The 22,141-nt window shown below is 49.1% G+C and overlaps 1 protein-coding gene across 1 annotated transcript; it reads left to right on the top strand.

Moving 5' to 3' along the window:
* The first annotated feature begins 763 nt into the window (after positions 1–763).
* Positions 764–21,589, top strand: SCAMP5 (secretory carrier membrane protein 5). Its single transcript, XM_045795174.2, has 7 exons — positions 764–898; positions 12,564–12,627; positions 13,317–13,445; positions 16,697–16,853; positions 17,988–18,089; positions 18,510–18,627; positions 18,893–21,589. The coding sequence occupies exons 2-7, from the start codon at positions 12,621–12,623 to the stop codon at positions 19,085–19,087; spliced, it is 708 nt and encodes a 235-aa protein (XP_045651130.1). The 5' UTR covers positions 764–898; positions 12,564–12,620; the 3' UTR covers positions 19,088–21,589.
* The last annotated feature ends 552 nt before the right edge of the window (positions 21,590–22,141 follow it).

The following is a 22,141-nucleotide window of genomic DNA, read 5'->3' as shown; positions in this document are numbered from 1 at the left end:
ATTAGTTCCGGGTTTTTAAATATTTGCCCTGGTGTCTCCTCTCTTTAGGTGTTCATCTCTGCCTATCACCGTCTCTTTCATTCTTTTTTCTGTGTCTCTCTAAACTTCTGTCTTTCTATTCCTTTGTGTAGCTTACCTGTCCCCATTTCTCATTTCTTTCTCACTTCATCATGTTTTCTCTCTCTCTCCTATCTTTCCATGTCTTTTTTATCTCCAAATCTTGATCTCTCCATGTTGCTATGGCTCTATGTTCGTGGCTATCCTCTCGTCTTTCTATATCCATCTTTCCGTGGATCTATGTGTCCATTCTCCTTATATCTTATCTCTGTTTCATCTATGATTTTCCATCCTCTCTCTGTCACTTTGGGCCTCTGGATCTGAAGGACCTTCGTCAGGTATCCTGCTCATAAAGCTCTTTCTCTCTCCGCCTTTCTGGTACGGTCCCAGCAGCCCCCAGGATCGTCATGGAGGTTATTCTCCCCACTTTACAGATTTGGAAGCTGAGGCTCTGGCTGCTGGTACCGGGCTCCCATCTCTGGGTCTTTTTCTCCACGTTCTAGTTCTCTGTACACTCTTGTCCTCTCCGTGCCCACCAACCAACTGATCTGGCCTTGCCTGGGAACTTAGCACCTCGGACAGTTCCTGTAAGGTGCCGGGTGGCCAGGCCTTACTTCTCGCGAGCGCAAGGGGAGCGGCTCTAGAGGTGGCGCGGAAGTCTCGCGAGAGCGGCTGTTGCTGCGGGCGCGGGTGGCGCGGGCGCGTGAGGAGCCGGCCAGAGGAGCGCGCGCGCGCTCCCCGCCCCCAGCCCCGGAGCGGCTCGCGGCAGGCTCCGCGCCGCATCGCTGGGTGAAGCGCAGCGCAGCGCGGCGGCCTTTCGGCAACCGAGCGGCAGCGGCGGGTGAGTCCGGGGCCTGAAAACCGGGAGAAGGGCTTTCCAGGGAAGCCGGGCGCAGGGCGAGATGTGGTCACCCACTCTCTAGCTTTGTGCCCCCTAAGCTTCACCTTTGCATGCAGGGGCAGGCCGAGCTGCTGGAAAGGTGGGGAGTCGAGGTGACCTTTCCTGTTTGAGGCGGGAGAAGATGGTTGCAGGTGCCCCCAGCCCTCCACCCCTCACCATCCCCATTCCCGGCTCCCGCAGAGGGAACCCGGGTCTTGGGTGACGTCAGACCCCTGGATTCTGGAGCCTGGGCCTTGGGCCCTCCTTCCCCCCCCCTCCCGCCCCAGCCCCACCTGGTGTTCCCTGGAAACCAGCCTCCTCCTCCTGGAGATGGCGCACGCGACTGGTGGCAGGTTGACAGTGGCTTCCTTTGGGTCCTTCCTCACAGGGGGTCCCTGCAGGTGGGCCCAGGCTGAGTCCCCCATCGCCTCCCTTGGTTTGCCGACCTTTAGTCGGCGGGGGATGGGTGCACTGGCTTGACGGAGCCTGGGCTCCACTAAGGTTTTGGGGTGGTGAGTTGGGAGTGCCGGATGTAGCTCATTCCAATATTGGCAGGAGTTGGCTACGAGGATGGGGGTGAGATGTTTGGAATCCATCCCTGTCCCTGCCTCGAGGAGCTCCTGGCCTGGGGGTTGGGGAAACCAAGTATAGACTCCTACTGAGAATTCACCATCTCTGGCGGTTCAAACCGGTAATGCCCCAGCTGCGGGATGGGGAGATCAGCTAGGGCCTGGCAGACTTTCCCAGAGACAAGGAGAAAGGGAGGCAAGAGCCAGTGAATAGACTTTATGGGGGAGGGGAGATTTGGATGGGGAAGGGTCAAGAGAGGGCATACCCTGGGAGTGGTTATGGGCAAAGAGGTGGGAATTAAGCACAGCTGTTGGGGAGGCCCGCCTGTGACCCCAGCCATGTGATGGTTCCCATGGGGTAGGGGAAGTCTGGAGAATTTTGCAGCCTGTGCTTTTTCTGTTCTACGTGCACAGGTGCAGGGCTCTGAAAGAGAGAGATGGTTCTTGAGAGGGGCATGACTGACAAAGGAGATTTTGCTTGGGGCTGCACAAATCTCGCCAGTTTAGATCTGACCTGGGCTTACTTGGTGAGCCTGAAGGCAAAGTCCCTAGAGCTGAGAGAGGATGTTTCTAGTGAATGGGTCACAGAAAGAGGGTCTTAGGTGTAGCAAATCCTGTGGAGAGTTAGTGGGGTCCCGGGAGGAGAGCTGTGGATATGGGCCTTGGGGTCTGCGGCTGTTTCTTTAACTCTTTCCCTGGCTGGCTAGCTGCTTCTGAACAAGTTGATTTCCCCCTTGGGCGCTCTTTGCCAGCACCTTTCTCTGGGGATGAAATAATAGGACTAAGTACTCTCCTCCCTTGAGGAAGCTGCTTGTTCTAGTTTAGAGTGTCCCTCCCAGTTCTTCCTTTTCTTTTCCTCCCTCCTCTCTCTGGCTCTCTCCCCCACCCCTCACCCCCCTCCCCACAGCATTTCCTCTACAGGCTTCACTTCCTTCCCTGCTGACAGCCTGGAATCTCTGAAGGCTGCCTGGAGGAAGTATGGTACATGCAGGGTTGACAGAAGTTGTGGGCTTAGCCTGACTGGGGGAGGGCAGCAGGTGCTCCACTCCCACCCCTTGGGAGGGTTTTTAGGTCTTAAGCAAGAACAGGAATTGACTGTGCTCTGTGCTCTGTGCCCTGCCCTGTGCTGGGTCCCTCCCGGAAGTCTCATCTATCAGGGAGTGAGGAGAAGATTGGATGAGAAGGAGTGAGCACTTGCTGCCCAATAACTGGTTCCAAATTTAAGGGGTGGGATGTGTGGCAGGGTTATCTGGAAAGGATTCCCAGAGGAGGTGGGATGTGAAAAATAGTAGGACTTAGAGTTTACAGGGTTTAGGGGCACTGGAAATCGAGGGGGTGGCTAGACATGATCTCCTGCATGAAACTGGGTTGTGTGGGAAGCAGATCAGCCTGTGGTAGAGAAGCAAAGGTGGTGGTTTGGGAAGTTTGTAGCTGATTGACAGAAGGCCTTGAATGCCAGGCTCAGGATCATCTGGGGTACTGAAGAGTCATTATAGGACAGTGATAGCAATGCCAGGAGAATGCTGTTTTCTGGGGATGATTCATAGTTCTGGGACTTCAGGGCTGGGGATGTGTGGCGTGGGGTGGGATAAGGGGACCAGAGGTAGAGCAAGAGTGGGGAACGTCCATCTTAGCAGCCTTGCTCTGTGCTCTGGCCTCTCCTGCACTGAGTCATCCATCCTTTGCTACACTGACTTCTCTGTAACCATGGGCACACCTTTTGGAGACAGCATGGGAATAGGATGGGGGTCAGGCTGGAGCAGAGTTCGAGTCTCCTTCTTTGAGTCTTCCACAATCTAAGTTATCTGCATCCGCCCGTGTTTTCATGGAGGATTTTAGTGCTGGACCACTGTCTTTCACTCTTGCCTCCCTCACCACCCTTTCTCCCAACCACATTTGAGTCTGGTCATCATTGGCATGTGACTACCTCTGAAATCTTAAACTCCAGTATCCTCTGAGCACAGTCCAACTTCTGTTTTATCTGCTTTGTGACCTCAAGGAGACCTCTAGTTCTCTGGCACCTCCATTTCCTCTGTCCCATGAGCATGACACCTTCCATGTCCTTCCTGGACCCCATGGTCCAGGATTTTAACCATTCTCTGGCTCGTGCCCTCAGGAGTCATACCAGTTTGCCTGCGTGTCCCACTCCAGCAGCAGACCCCTCATTTCTGGATTCTACACTCAGAATGCAGAAGTTTCTGGGGGCTATCACATAGCAGGGCAGACTGGTTCTACGTCCATGCCTGGTCTCCAGCCTCAGCTGTTCCTCTATCACCTGTAGAAACCCTTCCCCTCTTCCCATCAGCTCCCATTTTGTGGGAGGAGTATCCCAAACTGGACTACTGTCCCAAAGCCTTTTACTCCCCGGGAGGGGGGTTGGGTGGGTGTGTGGGAGGTGGAATTGCACCCACGTTTCCCCATTTCTTGAATTCGATTTCTCGAGTCCCAGTGGAAGGAGGGTTCTAGTCTAATGTGCCTACTCTGTGCTGTGGATGCTGGCCCTTCCTGTCTCCCGGGGTCCCGGTGTCCATCAGCTGTTTTCCCCTCTATTGTATTTTCACTCTCCACTGTTTTCCGTAATGCCTTCCTCCCACTTCTAAATATATGAATTCAAGTGTTCTACCTTGATAAACTTTTCTAACCCTATGTCCTCCTCCAGTGGCTGCTGTTTTAAACCTATTGCTTTGTCTTACTGCAAAAGTGATATGAGACCATTGTAGAAATTTTAGAAAATAGCAAAGGAAAGAAAACAAATAACTTATAGTCTCATTATCCAGAGATGATTTGGTACATAGTGTTTCAGGGTTGTTGCTGATATTCTGTGTGTGTGTGTGTATTAAAATTTCAGCCAATTTTTTTGAAAGACGAGTCTGCTAGGCTTGTCCCTTCTTTCTCTCTGTCCTGTTTTCATTTCTTGGCATCCTGCCTCTACCCCGCCACTTCCTGAAGCTGTGACCTCTGAATTGCCAAGTCAGCCTGTGACACACCTGACTGCTTCATGGCCACGATGGTGTCGGTCCAGTTGATCAATCATTAAAAATATTGAGATAACCTGAATCATTGACACGAAAAATTTTCGAGAGATACTGTTGAGTAGAAAAAAACAGGTTAAAAAACAGCATGTATAAAATCTCGTTTTTGGGGTGCGTGGGTGGCTCAGTCGGTTAAGCATCTGCCTTTGGCTCAGGTCATGATCTCAGGGTCCTGGAATTGAGCCCTACGTTGGGCTCCTTGCTCAGCGGGGAGCCTGCTTCTCCCTCTGCCTGCTGCTTTCCCTGCTTGTGCTCTCTTTCTCAAATAAGTAAATAAAGCCTTCTATTTTTTTAATAAAATGATCTCATTTTTGCCATATATGCTAATATATACATTAAAAACAAAAACCTAGAGGTCAATCTGTTGAAGAGGTGGCCTCTGAGAAGGTGGATTTGGAAGAACTTTTGTTTTCAACTTTATGCACTTTTTTTTAACTTGTAAATATTTTTACGCAAAGCTAAAAAGCAACACATTTTAATTTTATTAAAAAAACTATATATACGGCTATATATACACATATTTTTTAGTTTTTATTTATAGTTAGTTAACGTACAAGGTGCTCTTTCTCTTTTTTTGTTTGTTTTTATTTTTTTTTTAGAGGGGGTAGGGTCAGTGGGAGAGAGAGAATCCTAAGCAGGCTCCACACCCAGCTCGGGAGCCCAACGCAGGCTTGATCTCACGACCCTGAGATCATGACCCTGAGATCATAACCGGAGCTGAAATCAAGAGTTGTATGCTTAACCTACTAAGCCACCCAGACGCCCCATGAGGCTGTATATTTTATTTTATTTTATTTTATTTTTTTTAAAGATTTTATTTATTTATTTGACAGAGATAGAGACAGCCAGCGAGAGAGGGAACACAAGCAGGAGGAGTGGGAGAGGAAGAAGCAGGCTCATAGCGGAGGAGCCTGATGTGGGGCTCGATCCCGGAACGCCAGGATCACGCCCTGAGCCGAAGGCAGGTGCCTAACCGCTGTGCCACCCAGGCGCCCCGAGGCTGTATATTTTAAAAGAAGAAGAGGAATAGAATATTTCAGTGGCTCGTAAGACTCTTGGGGATAAAGCCCAAATTCTGCTCATGGCCTTCAAGGCCAGGATGACCTGGCCCCTTCTGCCTTTCAACACTATTTTTGACTTTCCTTCCCTCCCTTCACTGTGAGCTTCATCCTTGCTGTACTTTTTCAGTCCCTTGAATATGCCACGCTATTGCTCTCCTGACTTTCGCACCTGCTTTCCTGTCTCTCCCTGGCTGACTCCTATGCATCCTTCAGGATTCAGCTCTGATATTGCTTCTTCTCAGAAGCCCTCTGTGGCTCCTTCAGGATAGACCAGGGAGGTGCTCCTCTCTGTTCCCACAGTTTTTTGTACTTGTTCTTCCACGGCACTTCTCAGGCTGTGTTGTGTTGCCCATTGACTTAAGGTTTACCACTCTTCCCTCTTCCTTCTCAACCCCATCCTGCCTCCTGTATTATAGAGAAAATTGAAGCAGATACACAGGACTCTCACAGTCCTTTCCAAGGCCTCCAACCTGCATCTGCTTGCATCATGTTCTCCTTCCCACCTGCTGGTACTGAGGCTTGTCCCACCTCCTTAGACTGGACCCCATGCTTCTCCCCTTTTTAGGGGCTCCCATCATTGGTTAACCTCTGTTTCTATTGTAATCGCACCTTTTCCCTGGATCGTTCACATCTCTGGCTTATTTCCATCTTAAACGATCTACAGCTCCAGCCCTCCCTGGACCCATATCCCACTCAGGTAGTACCTATCTCTATTGTCTTCCTAGGCAGGCTACTTCAAACAGCTGGCTACGCTTTGTTCTCTCAGCTTACCTGTTCAACTAGCTCTCATTTGACTTCTACTCATGCTCCCCCTCCCCCAACCCCGCTCCGTGGCCATCAAAACAATTCTTGCCGGGGTCACAGATGACTGGTTGTTATTGAGTGTTACACACACTTCAGTGTTTAGCCCTTCTCATGCCAGACCTCTCAGTAGCATCTGTCCTATTTGTCCACTGTCCGCTCCTGGCTTTGGAGACTCTGTGCTCTCCTGGTTTTCCGCCTGCCCCAGTGGCTGCTCCTTCCCAATCTTTGCCAGCTCACCCTCTTCTGCCTGTTGTTGTTTTCTTTCTTTCTTTCTTTCTTTCTTTCTTTCTTTCTTTCTTTCTTTCTTTCTTTCTTTCTTTTCTTCTTCTTCTTCTTCTTCTTCTTCTTCTTCTTCTTCTTCTTCTTTTGTATTTTTGAACAAGTAATACATTTACATGATTTTTAATTCAGGAAGATGTTCCAAGTTTCATCAATTCTAAGATGACCATTTTGATATTTCTGAAAACATTCTAATATCTTGTCTTAAAAGTTTTCGGCATCTGAACAATTACAAGTTGGCAGTGTATTTTCTTTCTTTTGGTAAATAAAATAATGATTTATCTTAAAATTGATGGTCTTGGATTAGCTGGTAGAAAGATACATGGTAAAAATTATTCCTCCCACATGCTCCATATCTGTTCAGTTTTTCTGTCCCTCGGGGAGCCACACTTACTGTTTTTTAAGTATCCTACTAGAGATTCTTTGAATATCTATTACCAAATAAAAATATATTTACCCCCCCAACTTTTTATTTTGGAAAACTTCAGAGCTACAGAAAAGTTTAAAGAACAGTGCAAAGGGGTGCCTGGGTGGCTCAGTCAGTCAAGCGTCTGCCTTCGGCTCAGGTCATGATCCCAGGGTCCTGGGCTTGAGCCCTACATTGGGCTCCCTCCTTGGTGGGGAGCCTGCTTCTCCCTCTTCCTGTGCTGCTCCCCCTTGCTTGTGCTTGTTCTCTTTCTCTCTCTCTGTGTCAAATAAATAAATAAAATCTTTAAAAAAAAAGAACAATGCAAAGAACATCTGTACTAGGGTATTTCACCTAGATTCACCAATTGCTAATATTTTGCAGCATTTGCTTTATCTGTCATCTATCTATCTAATTTTTTTGCAGGACCATTTGAAGATAAGTTGCAGACAAGACACTGTACCTCTGAATACTTTAGCATGTATCTCCTAAAAATGATGATATTCTCCTATGTAACTACAACACCCAAGAAATTTAACCTTGGACAACGATTTCTACTATGCAGTCTATATTCAAGTTTCTCTGCTTGTCCTAAAAATGTTCTTGATAGCTGTGATTTAAAAACCTGGGATCCTCTATGGGAATTCTCATGTCTCCTTAGTCTCCTTTAACTTAGATGATCCCCTACCAATTTGTGTCCTTCATGACGTTAATATTTGTCTTGAAGAATTTCCCACAATCAGGTTTTGTCAGATTGGCTTTTTTTCATAATTATGCTCAGATTAAACATTTGGGCAACAATACTACATAGATGATCTTGTGTCCTTTTAGGTGTATTACATCAAGAGGCAACGTGACCTTTCATCCCATTGTCAGAAATGCTAAATTTGGTCACTTGTTCTGCTAGATCCTCTCATTGTTGAAGTACCTTTCCTCTGTTGTGATTAATAAGTAATCAGAGGGGTGACAAACCGTCAGATGCTTCTCTTCCCCAGCCTGCTCCCCTCCCCGCCCCGTTAGCACAGCCATCGATGACCCCTGCCTGTATCAGATAGTGACTTTTAAAAATTGTCATTCCATTTATATTTATGAGAAGAACTTTCCCTTTCTTCCTTTTCTTTTGTGTATCTCCATGGACTCCTGCGTTCTTTTCATTCATTATGTTGTAATCCATTACTGACATTATTCATGTTTTTCTCCAACTTTGTATTTGGAAAACTTTCACATTAAGCTAAAGTTGAAGGGACATTTATATTGCTTCACCCAGATTCATAACTTGTTAACATTTGCCACATTGACTTTGATTCTGTCTGTATCTACCCATCCATCATTTTTTATTTTTCTGAGCTATTTGAAGCAAGTTTCAGACATAAGACATATTACTCCTAAGCCCTTGAACACATTTCCTAAGAACAAGGTCATTCTCCTATAAAACCTCAGTTCCATTATCATACCCAAGAAATGTAACATCGGCACAATAATATTATCTAGTGTCCTTTGTTATACCAGTGATGACCCCTATAGTGTCTCCCCCTTGAATAAGGATCCAGTCAAGGCTTACACATTGGCTCTTATTACCATATATCTTGAGTCTCCATTGGTTTAGATAATCCCTTATTTTATTTTTTACTTTTTAAAATCTTTTAGGATGTTGGCATTTTAAAGAAGATTTTATTTATTTATTTATCTATTTATTTTTTAAGATTTATTTTTAAGTAATCTCTGCACCCAGTGTGGGGCTCGAACTCACGAGCCTGAGATCAAGAGTTGCTGCACCGCCTGAGGCAGCCAGGTGCTCCTGGATGTTGGCATTTTTTAACAGTCCAGGCCAGTTTAGTTTTTATTTATTTTTATTAATTATTATGATTATATTTTGAATAGTCACTTGTTTTGTTTATTTATTTATGGATTATTTATTTTAGAGAGCGTGCACGCGTGAGCTGGGGGAGGGGCAGAGGGAGAGGGAGACCAGCAGACTCCCTGCTGAGTGGGGAGCCTGTCATGGAGCTTGATCCAAGGACCCTACCTATCCCAGGACCCTGAGATCATGACCTGAGCCGAAATCAAGAGTCAGAGGCTTAACTGACTGAGCCACCCAGGAGCGCCAGGCCAGTTTAGTTTTTAGAATGCTCCACAACTTGGATTTGTCTGCTTGTTTCTCGTGATTGGATTCAAGTTAAACATTTTGGGGCAGGAATGCTACATAGTGACGTAGCGTCCTTGTTGATGCATCACACTGGGAGGCCATAATGTCTGTCTGTCCCGTTATTGGTGACGTTCAGTTTGATCGCTTGGTTAAGGTTGTATCTGTCAGCCTCCTTCACAATAGAAATGCCAGTTCCCCTTTGTAATTAGCAAGTCGTCTTCCGGCTGGTCCTTTGAGACCGTGACTCTCTTCCCCACAGTCTCTGGTCCAGTCATTTTGGCAGCCGTTGATGATCCTTGCCTGAATCAGTAGTTACATTAGTGATACTTATTTTTGACTTTTACGTTTTAAGTGGCACTTATTGTTTATCTTATTAAGAAAGTCATGTATATTCACCGTAGAGAATTTGGAAAGTACATAGGGGAATAAAGGAGAAGATTAAAGTCACCTGTGATCCCTACCATCAAATGAAAATTTCTGAGAGCATCTTGGCGTATCATGGATTATTGTTTAACATTCAGGATGTTATATGTTGCTGTCATTCTTATTTTTGAGACTCTTAATTGTCTCAAATTTGGCTGGTGGTAGCTCTTTCAAACTGGTGTCCTTTTGACATGCGTCCATTTGTTGAATACCTGCTTGTTTCTGGTACCACGAAATGTTCTAGGCTATCCCGGTATTTCCTTGTCCTGGCTTGAGACCAGCCGTATATGTTTTTTAAGCCATGAGTTCATGCTGATTCCTCCATTTCAAATCCAACAGCACAGGGCTCTTACCATCCCACATTGCATATTCTCTTTCCATATTTTAACAGTGAGAACCCAGTACACTCATATGTCCTCTTCTATGGGACACGTGACAGAGTTTCAGCATCACCACACTCTATAAACCTGCTTATATTTAAGCTTTCTTTCCAGTTATTTTTATCCTTGAGATATATCCTTTTAAGAGGACACGGAGTGCTCTAATCAAGTTACTTGGCCAGTTCTTTTTTCTATGTGGTCGTGTTATCAGTTTCCCGTACAGTTAGCATCACGTGCTTTTGTTTATTTCAAATTTTAGGGTTTACTTTTCTTTCTGGTGTAAGTTCTTGAGTATGTAAGATATTCTGTGTATATAAGTATGTGTGGGTCTTTACCCAGGGAAGTCTCACTAGTCATCCTAGCCCTTCCATCATGTAGGTGACCAGTTCATGGTGTCTGGTTTACTTTTCCTGTGTTCTTTTGCAAACATAAGCAAATTCGTGTGCATGTTCTTATCCCCCCCTTTTTTACATGAATAGCATACTATTTATACTTGTTTGTCCTTTGCTTTTTTTATGTAATCATTCCACAGCAATTAATAGAGATGCTCTTCATTCTTTTTTTTTTTTTTTAAGATTTTATTTATTTATTCGACAGAGATAGAGACAGCCAGCGAGAGAGGGAACACAAGCAGGGGGAGTGGGAGAGGAAGAAGCAGGCTCCCAGAGGAGGAGCCTGATGTGGGGCTCGATCCCATAACGCCGGGATCACGCCCTGAGCCGTGATCTTGCCTGAAGGCAGACGCTTAACTGCTGTGCCACCCAGGCGCCCCTCTTCATTCTTTTTTACATCTGTGTAGTACTCCGTTGAATGATATACCATAGTTTATTCAAACAGTTGCATTTAAGTTACTTCCAACATTTTGCTATTCAAAATAGTGTCATGTTGAATGACATGTATTTATTGTTTCTGATTTGTGGTAAAAAAGCAGAAGTAGGATTGTTGGGTCAAAAGGAAAAAATGTTTTTATTCTCCTCTCCCCTCCTTTTTCTTTTTTTCTTTTTTCCCCCCACTGTGAAAGCATATTGTTCTGACTGTTCTATGTCTTTTGTTGCCTACTGTCTAGACTGTTCTATATCTATGTTGTTTTTTTCAATGACTAGTAATTGTGGAGATCTTTCCACAGCAGTATTTTCTCTTAAATAGCTGCGGAGCATTTAAAAACTGCAGAGCAGCCCACTGTGTGACTGTACTGTTTATTTCATCATCCCCTATTGTTGTGTAGATTGTTTCCAATCTTTTACTGTTACAGACAGTGCTACAATTAATGCAGCTGTGTAAGGGGATCATTTCATGTAGGTCTCTACCATGCCTGTCTTTCTCCCTTTTGTGGTAGATTTAAAAAATATATATTTTATTTATTTATTTGCCAGAGAGAGCATGTGGGAGACAGAGAAAGTGAGAATACAAGCTCGGGAGCAGAGGGAGAGGGAGAAGCAGGCTCCCCGCTGAGCAAGGAGCCTGGATCATGACCTGAGCTGAAGGCAGATGCTTAACCGACTGAGCCACCAGTGCCCTTAATGCAAACTTTTATTTGAAGTGTAACACACAAGAAAGTGCACAAATTGTAATCTCATGCTTGATGAATTTGCACAAAGTTTGACACTGTGTAACCAGCTCCCAGATTTAGGAACATATCATTACCAATACCTCGGCTTATGCTCCCTGCTTCCTCAAGGTTAACACTATCTTTTTTCTTTTTTTTTTTTTTAATATTTTATTTATTTATTTGAGAGACACAGCCAGCAAGAGAGGGAACACAGGCAGGGGGAGTGGGAGAGGAAGAAGCAGGCTCTTAGCGGAGAAGCCTGATGTGAGGCTCGATCCCATAACGCCGGGATCATGCCCTGAGCCGAAGGCAGACGCTTAACGACTGCGCCATCCAGACGCCCCAAGGTTAACACTATCTTGACTTTAATTTTTTTTTTGCCCCCCCGCATCTTGACTTTTAGCAGCTTGCTATGGATTGTGCATATTTTCATGGTAACCATCCTTTCCTTTTAGAGTATGTACTGTTCAGGTTATTGACTGTTTCCTGCAGAGGGCAAGAACCACATCTGTCTTACTCACACTGTCTCCCCAGTGCCTGACCCATTACACATCCCCCACAAATGAGCGAAAGCAAAGGCAGGAGAGAGGGGAGGCCAGCCTGTGACTGATGACAGGTCTGCCATGTTCAGAGTCGAGGAATAGAATTTTCTCTTTCAGAGGTCTGTAGTCTCCTCAGGCCTTCTCTGTCACTTGCCTTTGCCTCATGGGGTCCCTTCCCAGGCTCCTTTCCCACCCTTGGATAGGGTTTTCTGAAGAAAGACTCTATCCCTTGAGGCAAAGGGCAGGAGTGCCTGGAAGGAGGCAGCTGGTGGACTGGTGGCTCAGTGGGTGGGAGTGGCTCCACTGGGCTCCTCCCACTGTGGCGTTAGAGCCAGGTTCTGCCCCAGGGAGCTTCCAGCCCTGCAGGGTCTGAGAGAGGGACTGGGTTGCGCCAGGCCTGATCCTCATCCTGCTCTGGCTTTTCTTTCCTTCCAGGTCAAGACAAAGAGGCGTGGGCAGGCCGCTGGGCCGGCTAGTGCCATCTGTGCCATCATGGCGGGTAAGGACAGGGTCATGTGGGTAGGTCATGCAAGTGAGCAGAGGGTAGGTGGCCCGCTTCCTGGTCTCCTTAGCCCCTTTAGTTTTTGGAGGTTAAGTTCTTTCTGTCGTCCTGTCCCCAGGCTTTTCCTGGTCTTCTACTGAGGCCTATCTGTCCGAAACCCTCAGCATGACACTGTCTAGCCCTCTGTCAGGTCTCTGACTGTGGGAACCAGAGGTTGAGCATCCTGATGCCCAGCTGCTCCTGACCATCTGACTGATGAGCAGCCCAGGCTTGGCCCTGTCCCCTCTGTCACCATTGCTCTTTAATACTCTGAGGCCCTTTCCTTCTGATTTCTGAGTTTTTGGTTTCCAAAGGCTCAGGTACAGAACGCTGGAGCTGAAGGGACCTTTAGAGACTATCTAGCTCGAGCCCCCCGCCCCCCCCCCCCCCAGCTGCTTCATCTGCCTGGATCTGGGCGGCATTTATTGTTTGTCTTCTGAGAGACAGCAGCACTGCCTCAGGGCCGTTGATTACTTTGGGAACCTCCTAGCAGATCTGAGGAAGCAGGGATGGCTGGGTGGGGGTAGCAGTGTAGCCTGTGACCTCAGGGGCCCGGGGGCCGCTGAAACCAGGGCAAGAAGGGTCACACTGGGTTGTTGGGGAGGGGAACGTTCAAGGTGATGCTATGCCGTACGCTTCACCCACAGAGAAAGTGAACAACTTCCCACCGTTGCCCAAATTCATCCCCCTGAAGCCATGTTTCTACCAAGACTTTGAGGCAGACATTCCTCCCCAGCATCTCAGCATGACCAAGCGCCTCTACTACCTCTGGATGTGTGAGTGCTGTGGGGTGGGTGGGCCCTGGCGGGCGGGGTCAGGGGGAAGGCTGCCGGCTGCCGGGCACTGGGGTGGGGGGCCTGGAGGCCTGGCTGGCCCTCAGCCACACTTACAGGATCTGCATGGGCCATCTCCCAGCAGCCTCCTCTCATGGGCCAAACCCTCATCTGGGCCCCAGTTTCCCTCATCCCCCCGCCCTCCACTTCCCATTCATCGAGTATCTGGATAAGGGTCTTTGTCCACAGGATCATTTCTCTTTTCTTGCTGTCCCTTTCCCTTCCCACTGGGGTGGTTTCCCAGGGAGCCTCTGGTGGCTACCAGGACCTCGGGATTCCGGATTCAGAGAGGAATCCTTTTCTTTTCTTTTCTTTTCTTTTTTTTTTTTAACATTTTATTTATTTATTTGACAGAGAGAGAGACAGCCAGCGAGAGAGGGAATACAGGCAGGGGGAGTGGGAGAGGAAGAAGCAGGCTCCCAGCAGAGCAGGGAGCCCGATGCAGGGCTCGCTCCCAGGACCCGGGGATCACGCCTTGAGCCGAAGGCAGACGCTTAATGACTGAGCCACCCAGGCGCCCCAGAGGAATCCTTGTCTTAAAGCCACATTTGGAAATGTCTTGCTTTCTTTGGAAAACTTCTCAGAGAAAAGAGCATTAACTGGGAGTTGGGAGATATGGGATTAAACTGGGCTGGTTGTCCTACTTCCCAAGCAGCAGGCCCTTCACTTATAGTGAGAGGGTGTTGGCTCAGTGATCACTATGGTTCCAAGGAGTTCAGTGTTGTATAGTCTGTACTTCTCTAAGAATCTAGAGTTCTAATGTCCTACAACGTTGAGGTGCAGAGTATCAAGGCCCTAGGTGCTGATGGTCGGTGGCAGGTTGGTGGGAAAGTGTCATCTTAGAGGGATGGGACTTGGCTGTGCCCAGGCTAGTCAAAGGTACCTCTTAGGTGTGTACAGGGAGGGCAGGCTGGCTTTCCTGTGCTGGGTGCCGGCCTCAAGGAACCTTAGACCTATAGGGGGACCCAGTCAGGGTCTGTCACATGTGGTGTTGCCTTGAGTCAGCCTGCACTTAGCTGCTGACTTGGGTGGGTGATTGCTTGTGCTCAGAAGGTGGTAAAGAATGCTGTCTTCACAGGTTCTTCATGGGGTGGTAGAAAGAGTGTGGGGATAGATTGACTCCGTTTCAAGTCCCGGCTTGGCCTTTGAGTGGAGAAGGCATCTTTCCCTGTGTAACGTGAGGGAAGGAAGAGATGCGGGCAGGTGTGGGTAGATCTGTAGTTGTTGGGAAGGGAATGAGGAGGTCGCCTCTGATGGCTTCTGTTTCCCCATCAAATGTGATGTAGAAGTGGGGATGGGAGCTTTGAGGAAAGTGGGTTTAGAATGACAGCACCTTCGTGGACAGAGGGTGAGGACACTATCCAAAGACACATGACCCCTAAGATTTCTGGGTCATGCACAGGGTCCATTCAAGGTTGGCTGATGTGAATTTGTGGTCCTACCAGGCTTCTCCGTAGGCTCCTTCTTTCCTAGCAACATTCAGCTCAGGAACATATGGGAGTTGTGTTCATCCAGGGGGAGTGTGACCAGAAGACGAGGCAGGGGAGAGCATTAGAAAGCATGTAATGAATTATGGAACCTAAGCTGGACAGGGAGAGAAACGGAGATGGAAGAAAGCTGAGTGGCCACGTTACTGGATATATGTTCCAAACAGGGGGTAGAATAATTACAATAGAGGCACTAGAACCAGCGAGCTGGAGAGAGATGGGACCGGGAGGAGAGATGTAAACCAATATAAAAACAGGTTCATGTCTGTTCTATGTAAAGAGCAAATAACATCACTTCCCGGAGTTCCGGAGCTCTGGGAAATTGGGGACAATCACAGAGATGGAGGAAATGCAGCTAAAGTGTGGAGAAGGAAAAGCGCATCCTTGTTCTGTGGGCCCGGAGGTGGGCCTACTTGTATAGGTGACAGCATTGTCCTGCCAGACTTGGGGAGCACCCCACCTGGCTCCGGGCCCGGGGAACTCTGCCCCTGAGAAGATCTCATCCAGGAGCTGGATTTAAGGGCTATAAATACCTTCCTAAGTCCTCCCTAGGCACCTGCCAGATGCTTTGCTCCCAAGGAAATGCATATGACCCTTGAGATGCGTAAGGGCTCTATTCAGAAGCCAAGACCAGATGCCTAGTTGTTTGAGGCCAAGATTGAGCCCCCCTGCCTTTGTTTATTCAGCAGATCTCTGTGGAGCCTTAAAGGGACTCAACCTAATGTTTGAGGAAGGGAGCATCCTGATGTCAGAAGCCCTGGCTGTGTGTTAGTGCCAGCACAAGTCGAGGTTTCTGCTGGCTATGACTTGGTGATCCTGTGATTCTGAGTACAACTAGAGTATGTGGGCACAGAGGGGTGGGAGCCTGGGTTCTGCTCTTGGGGAGCTTCTAGTGTGGTTGATGGGCTGGGATTTGTACTTGGGGAACTGTGCATGAGAGCAGCCCAGGTCTGCAGGAGGTCAGAGGGATGGGACATGAATAAGGCTGCAGTAGTGAAGGAAGGCTTCGTGGAGGAAGTGGCATTGTAGTTGTCTAAGAAATGAATTAGATAAAGACTGAGATCCCAGCCACTGCTGCCTGCCCCATTTAAGAGCAGGGCAGATGGTACAACAGCTTGAAGAGATGTTTCTACAAGGCCTTTTTCTTTCCACTTTTTATGCCCCTTGCAAGAGAAGATATAAGGGTTTCCTGTGCCTTGGGTTTGGTGATACTGTGAGTCTGGGAGGGCCAGGGTCTGAGGCCATTCTAGTAAGGAGAAGAGCATTTCTACCCCCTGGAGGCTCTTAGCCCTTCAGTGGGGCTTGTTGGACTGAGGCTCTGGGTTCCTGCTCTGGAGACTCTGTTCTCTGGATTTCTCAGATCCCTAGGAGTGGGTGTGGGGAGGGGAACTGGTCTAAGCTCCCAGCTTTCTTTCTTACAGTCTGTACTCCTTCTGTGTGTGTATGTATGTATGTCTCATGTATCTGTGTGTGTGTGTATTCACTGATGTGGGTTGTGGGTGCGAATCTCTGTAAATGTGGTTTTCATGTATGTTTGTGTGTATCTACCTGTCTGTGCATTGTTCTGTTTCCATGTATTTGTGGGTCTGTTGAATTACGGGTGTGTGTGTCCATGTCTGGGTGCTCACATGTCTCTGCATGGGCCTGGGTGTCTGTGTGCATGTCTGGTGTTTGTCTCTGTGCGTGCATGTGCTCCTGGGTCTGCAGTGAACAGCGTCACGCTGGCCGTGAACCTGGTGGGCTGTCTCGCGTGGCTGATCGGAGGCGGGGGAGCCACCAACTTTGGCCTCGCCTTTCTCTGGCTCATCCTCTTCACACCCTGCTCCTACGTCTGCTGGTTTCGGCCCATTTACAAGGCCTTCAAGTAAGTGGTTTGTGCTGACCCCAGCTCCTAACCTTGTCTCTTTGCCCATCTCCCCTGTTTCTTCTCTATATATTTTCTCACTTTTTTTTGACCACCCCCCACACTCACTTTCTATTTGTTCACCCTCAGCTCAGACTGCCAGGTAGGATATGGGCTTCCTGAGAATTCAGTGCTGGGGATGAAAGACTGGGAGTCAGACCCTTGGTTCCCTCTTTCCTCATTCCTCACTTCCTGTCTCACTTCCCTGGGTGGGCATAACATAGAGATGAGGCCTGTCGTAGTTTTGCCTTCCCCAGGCAGCTGTATGTCAGATTTGCCAATGGGGCCACCTGTCTCAGTGGAGCTGCCTATCTTTGCACCTGTGGGGCTAGCTGATTTGGTACCAAGTGGACCATCTATCCATGTGCTAATGGAACCAGTCATCCATGTACTACTGACACTGTGTGCTAATGATATCATCCAACTCTGTGCTAAAGGGACCACTCATCATGTACGAGTGGGGCTGTCTTGGTGCCAATGGGTGTCTACCTTGTGTAAAATGGATTTTCAGTCTTGGGGCTAATGGGACTATTCATCCAGGTACCAACAAGGCTATCTGTTTTGGTGCCAGTGGAGAATCCATGTCAGTGCTAATGGGACCTCAGATGTCTTTGCCAATCAGATCATCCATCTGTATGCCAGTTAGGCTACTGTTTGGTGCCAGTAGGTTTCCGTTCTTATACCAATGAGACTTTCTGTCTCTGAGCTTATGGGAATGTCCATCCATGTAACAGTGGAGCTAGATATCTTGGTGTCAGTAAGGTTGTCCATCCCCTTGACAGTGGGGTCATTTATTCTTGTCATAATTGACCCATCTATTTCTCTGCCAATGGGGCCATCCATCCATGTACTGTCCATGTGAGTGGTCCATTTACGAGGAGAGCTCTTCTTATGTAATGTTGCTCACACAAGACTAACACATGGGCACTTGCAAAGATTCCCGTAAACACTTCCATTTTTGCCTCTCAATCAAGGCCTTTAAGTGTCTTCTGTCCATTGCGTGCTCATTTAAACTCGGAAGGGCTGGGGGCTCCTGAAGACAGGGGAAGCCTTCGCCCTCTGCCCAGGTGGTGAGAGTCATCTCCTCTGCTGCAGGACTGACAGCTCCTTCAGCTTCATGGCCTTCTTCTTCACCTTCATGGCCCAGCTGGTCATCAGCATCATCCAGGCCGTGGGCATCCCGGGCTGGGGCGTCTGGTAAGAGATTGGGGTGTCTGGGATGGACCTAGGGCTGGCACGGGTGGCACCTTGGGGTGTGTCCTTTGTTTATGTCTGTGTGTTAGCTGCTTGGCCTGTGAGCGCATTCAGGGTAGTATAGTAGACACAGACACAGCAGCAGAGGGGAAGGAGAACCTCGCAGTGATTTGGGGGGATTCCCAGGGGTGACAAGCATCACGGGAGAACCCAAGGGAAGGAAGCCTTATGCCTGAGGAGCTTGTCTCCTGAGCTGTGGGAAAGGATTCTTCTGAACCACTGCCGCAGGCCCTCTGGCTGGTCTCTTTGCATCTGATAATGTGGCCACTCCCCGTGACAATGAGATAGCTCCTGGCTGTGGTGGGGGGGCTCCCGGTTACCCCTCAACCTGCCGGCAGCCCCACAGCTGGCCTCTTCCTGCAGCGGCTGGATCGCTACCATCTCCTTCTTCGGAACAAACGTTGGCTCAGCAGTGGTGATGCTCATTCCCACCATCATGTTTACGGCCGTGGCTGTGTTCTCCTTCGTCGCCCTCAGCATGGTATGTGGTCACCTCAAAGTTGAGAGGGCGGCTTTGGGAAGGGGCTACGATCTGTAACACCCCCTCCTCCAAGATACAGGAGGACCTGCAGGTCTTCCAAGGGACTCACTCCAGAATGGCTTGGCAAACTTTGCTCCTAGTACACAGGGCGGGTGTGGGAGGGAGGATTGGCTTTTACAGGGACTTGTCTCTGGTGTCCAGGTGTTTCCTGGATGGGCTGCCCCTTCCCTTTGATTAATCCTTCCTTGTGCTCCTCCTCTTACAGGTTCATAAATTCTACCGGGGCAGTGGGGGGAGTTTCAGCAAAGCTCAGGAGGAGTGGACCACGGGGGCATGGAAGAACCCACACGTGCAACAGGCGGCCCAGAATGCAGCCATGGGGGCGGCCCAGGGTGCCATGAATCAGCCCCAGACTCAGTATTCCGCCACCCCCAACTACACATACTCCAATGAGATGTGAGCCAGCCAAGCCTACCAGGAGGGCAGGGCTGGGGGTCTGTGGGATGGGGACTCAAGCCACATTGTCTGTTGTGGTGACCAAGCAGGGTTCCTCCCTCCCTTTTCTCCTCCCCAACTTTGTACAAAGAATCAGAGTTATATATATATATATATATGTATATGTCTCCCCCCTTCCCCCGCTCCTTTGGATTCTGCTCTCAGTACTCTGAGAGCCGTGGGCTGCACGTGGAGCTGTCCCGTGCGGTGGTAGCTATGTCCGTGTCCCCTCGTGAAATAGTATGCAGTGGAGGTCTCTGTCATTGTGGTGCTAGATGTATGTTTAGAACTAAACCAGCCCCCACCCTCCACCAGGGTGCCCCCTCTGACCTTGGCCCAGGGACCCCTTATGGACCAGGGGGAGGCATAGCAGAAAGCTTGGCCCCCTCCCCAGGGTTATGAGGTGAAACTGTCTCCACTTTTGGTCTCACTGGGAAGCAACAGTATTTAGCACTCATGGGGGTGGTAGGTAGGAAGGTGGGGACAGGCCAGGGATCTTCCTTTGCTCCTTCTGCTCTGGTCTCCTCCCACTCCCTCCCCTCCCTCCTCTCCTCCTGGTGTCAGATTCCCTGTGGCTTCTTTTCTTGCCTAGGGTCTCTCTCTTCCCCATGTGGCTTTTCTTTGTCTTCCCCAAGGCTGAGTGTCCCAGTTGTATATGCTCCTGAGACTGAGCCCGTTCCCAGATCAAGGAAATGGACAGGAGCTGAGCCTTAGGTGTGGTGCAGGAGGGCACACAGCTGGAGATGCATAGCCCACCTGGGTACCCGACTCCCGGGGAGGGGAAATGCAGGGTCATCTCAGAGCTTGGTCTGGGGTGGGGGGCTCCTCTCTTCTCTGCCCTGCTTCCCCTCCTCTTCCCAGAGCCCCCTTGAGCCCTCTGCCTATGTCCATCCCTGTACCCCCAGTTGCTAGCCTACCCCCATCCCCTGCTAGGTGGCACCTGCCATCTGTGAGGGCTGATTCCACTGCCTTCTCTGAAGAGCTGGGTGGTGTCCAGGTAATTTTCAGGTAGAAAGGTACAACTGGAGTAGAGGGTATGTAAATAATTACTGGTCCCTGAGTGAGATCTGACTGGCCCAAGTCCACTGGGCAGGTACTAGGTATCTCTGAATGACCATTTGACTCCTGGGAGTAGATAGCTCTTCTGCTATCTACTGGGTCTGGTAGAGGGGCAGGCTCAGAGGGCTGGGCCTGGAGGGAAGATCGGAGGAGAAGGCCGGCAGGGCCCAGTGAGAGGAGAGCCTGCCTCCTACCACTCCAGCTTGCTTTTGGTCACAGAGCAGTTCTGGGCACTTGAACTCAGGGCCCAGGAAGAAGCACATGCCCAGTCCTATCCATAAGCACAATGGCTGGAATGGGATTTCAGGTTAGGTGGGAGGGGAAGCCCTCTGACCTTTTTTTTTTTTTTTTTCCAAATCAAGATTACTTACTCCCTTCTGCCTATTAGACTTGGTTTTTGGCCCTTCCTTACCCTGTCAGAACCCCCTTTCCCTTGCAGGATAATGATTTAAGGCCTGTGGGGCTGTTCTGTTCCAAACATTGTGAAAATGTTGCTGGTAGAGCTCCTGGCTCTTTCTGAGGCCTGGAGGGAGTCGATTCTCACCCAAGGAGCAACTGCCTGTTTTCCATCCTCCCTTTCTCCTGCCTGGGCTATTTGGCCTGAAAATTTTGGCCAATCCAGCTTGGTCACTCTGGGCTGGCTCCAACTTGGAACCCCACACCTGGGCTTCTAGGTGCCATCCTGAGCTTTGAGCTCCAGGCACTTCATTTTCCTATAGGGGAGCCAAGGCCTCTGAAAAGTTCTCTTCCTAATGGTCCCTTATGCTTGGGCCAGAGTATGATTGACTCTCTGCTCTACCATTTTCTCTCCAGAAAGCAGTTGTCACAACCTCTAGTACCTGAAAAGAAACCCTAGGTCTAGGTTTTCTTCACCTTTCCTTTCCCCTACCCTAGACCTCTGGGTCCCTTTCTCTTTGTGTCTCTGGTAGCTCCAGGAGGCCTGTGGTAGCTCTCATTCCTGTTGGATGCCACCTACAGTCAATTTCCTATCCTACCTGCCTCTCCTCTTTCCTGGCCCAGACCTATATGGCCATGCCCTGGCTCTGTGCTTGGGAAGGCCTGCTACCTGTGTGTGACCCAGCTTGTCCAGGCCCTGGGGTGCTGCATCTCCAGGCAACTATGCACTTTCCTAGGGAGGGAACCAGTATGAGAAGTGGGGGCTTGGAATGAATTCATCTCCGCTGGATGGTCTGTCTTGGGGGTGTGGTGGAGGAAGGCCCAGGTCATTTCTGGGAATCCTCAGGTCTGGCCAGCCAGTGACCTGCTTTTGCATTTTGCTGGTGCCTACTGCTCCTCCTTGTTTCTGGGAGACACAGACCATTGTCGAGCTGGCAGTTGACCTGCCTGAGCTACTGTCTGTCTGTGGTAACTGAGTGAACCATAATAAAGGGGAACATTTGGCCCTGTGTGTCCTGCTGCGTCATGTGTCTTCATGTGGGCCTGTGTGGAGCCTCACTGTGGGCTGTGGGGCATGGGGGTAGGGTGGGTCAACTGGGTCTGTGGCCTGTCATTCCCAGGGGCAAAAATCACATGCCTCTGTGTGATTCTTTCTGAGGCAGCCTTGAGTAGGCCTTGAAATTGCCACAAAGGCCTCCTGCGTGTTAGAAGGGGTTCTGAGTTGCCTGAGGAGGAAGTAGAAGACTGGATTAATGGGTGAGGGGTGGTTTGGTCCAGATGGTCGCTGCAGGCAAGGGCAAGGGTAGAACACAGAGGGCCCCCACCTCAGCTCTCACTGATGGAGACTGGCAGCAGATTGAGAAGCCTCAACAAACACAGGGCTTGTGGGGGTCTTGATGCTGGAGAATGAAGAAGGCAGCTAAGTGTACCCAGGATGCTTTCTCCTGCTGCTTTCCCTTTGCCAGCGCTGCGCCCTCCATTAGGATTGCTGTGCCAACACTTTATCTAAGCTTCTGGTCATCCTTTAAGATTCACCTTGAGTGACTCCTCTGAGAGGGCTTCC

This window comes from Ursus americanus, chromosome 28 (genome assembly GCF_024610735.1).
Source record: "Ursus americanus isolate L20-20 chromosome 28, mUrsAme1.1.p, whole genome shotgun sequence".
In the NCBI taxonomy this organism is placed as follows: domain Eukaryota; kingdom Metazoa; phylum Chordata; class Mammalia; order Carnivora; family Ursidae; genus Ursus; species Ursus americanus.
The sequence above is the reverse complement of the archived record's forward strand: the minus strand, read 5'-3'. Positions and strand labels throughout refer to the sequence as shown.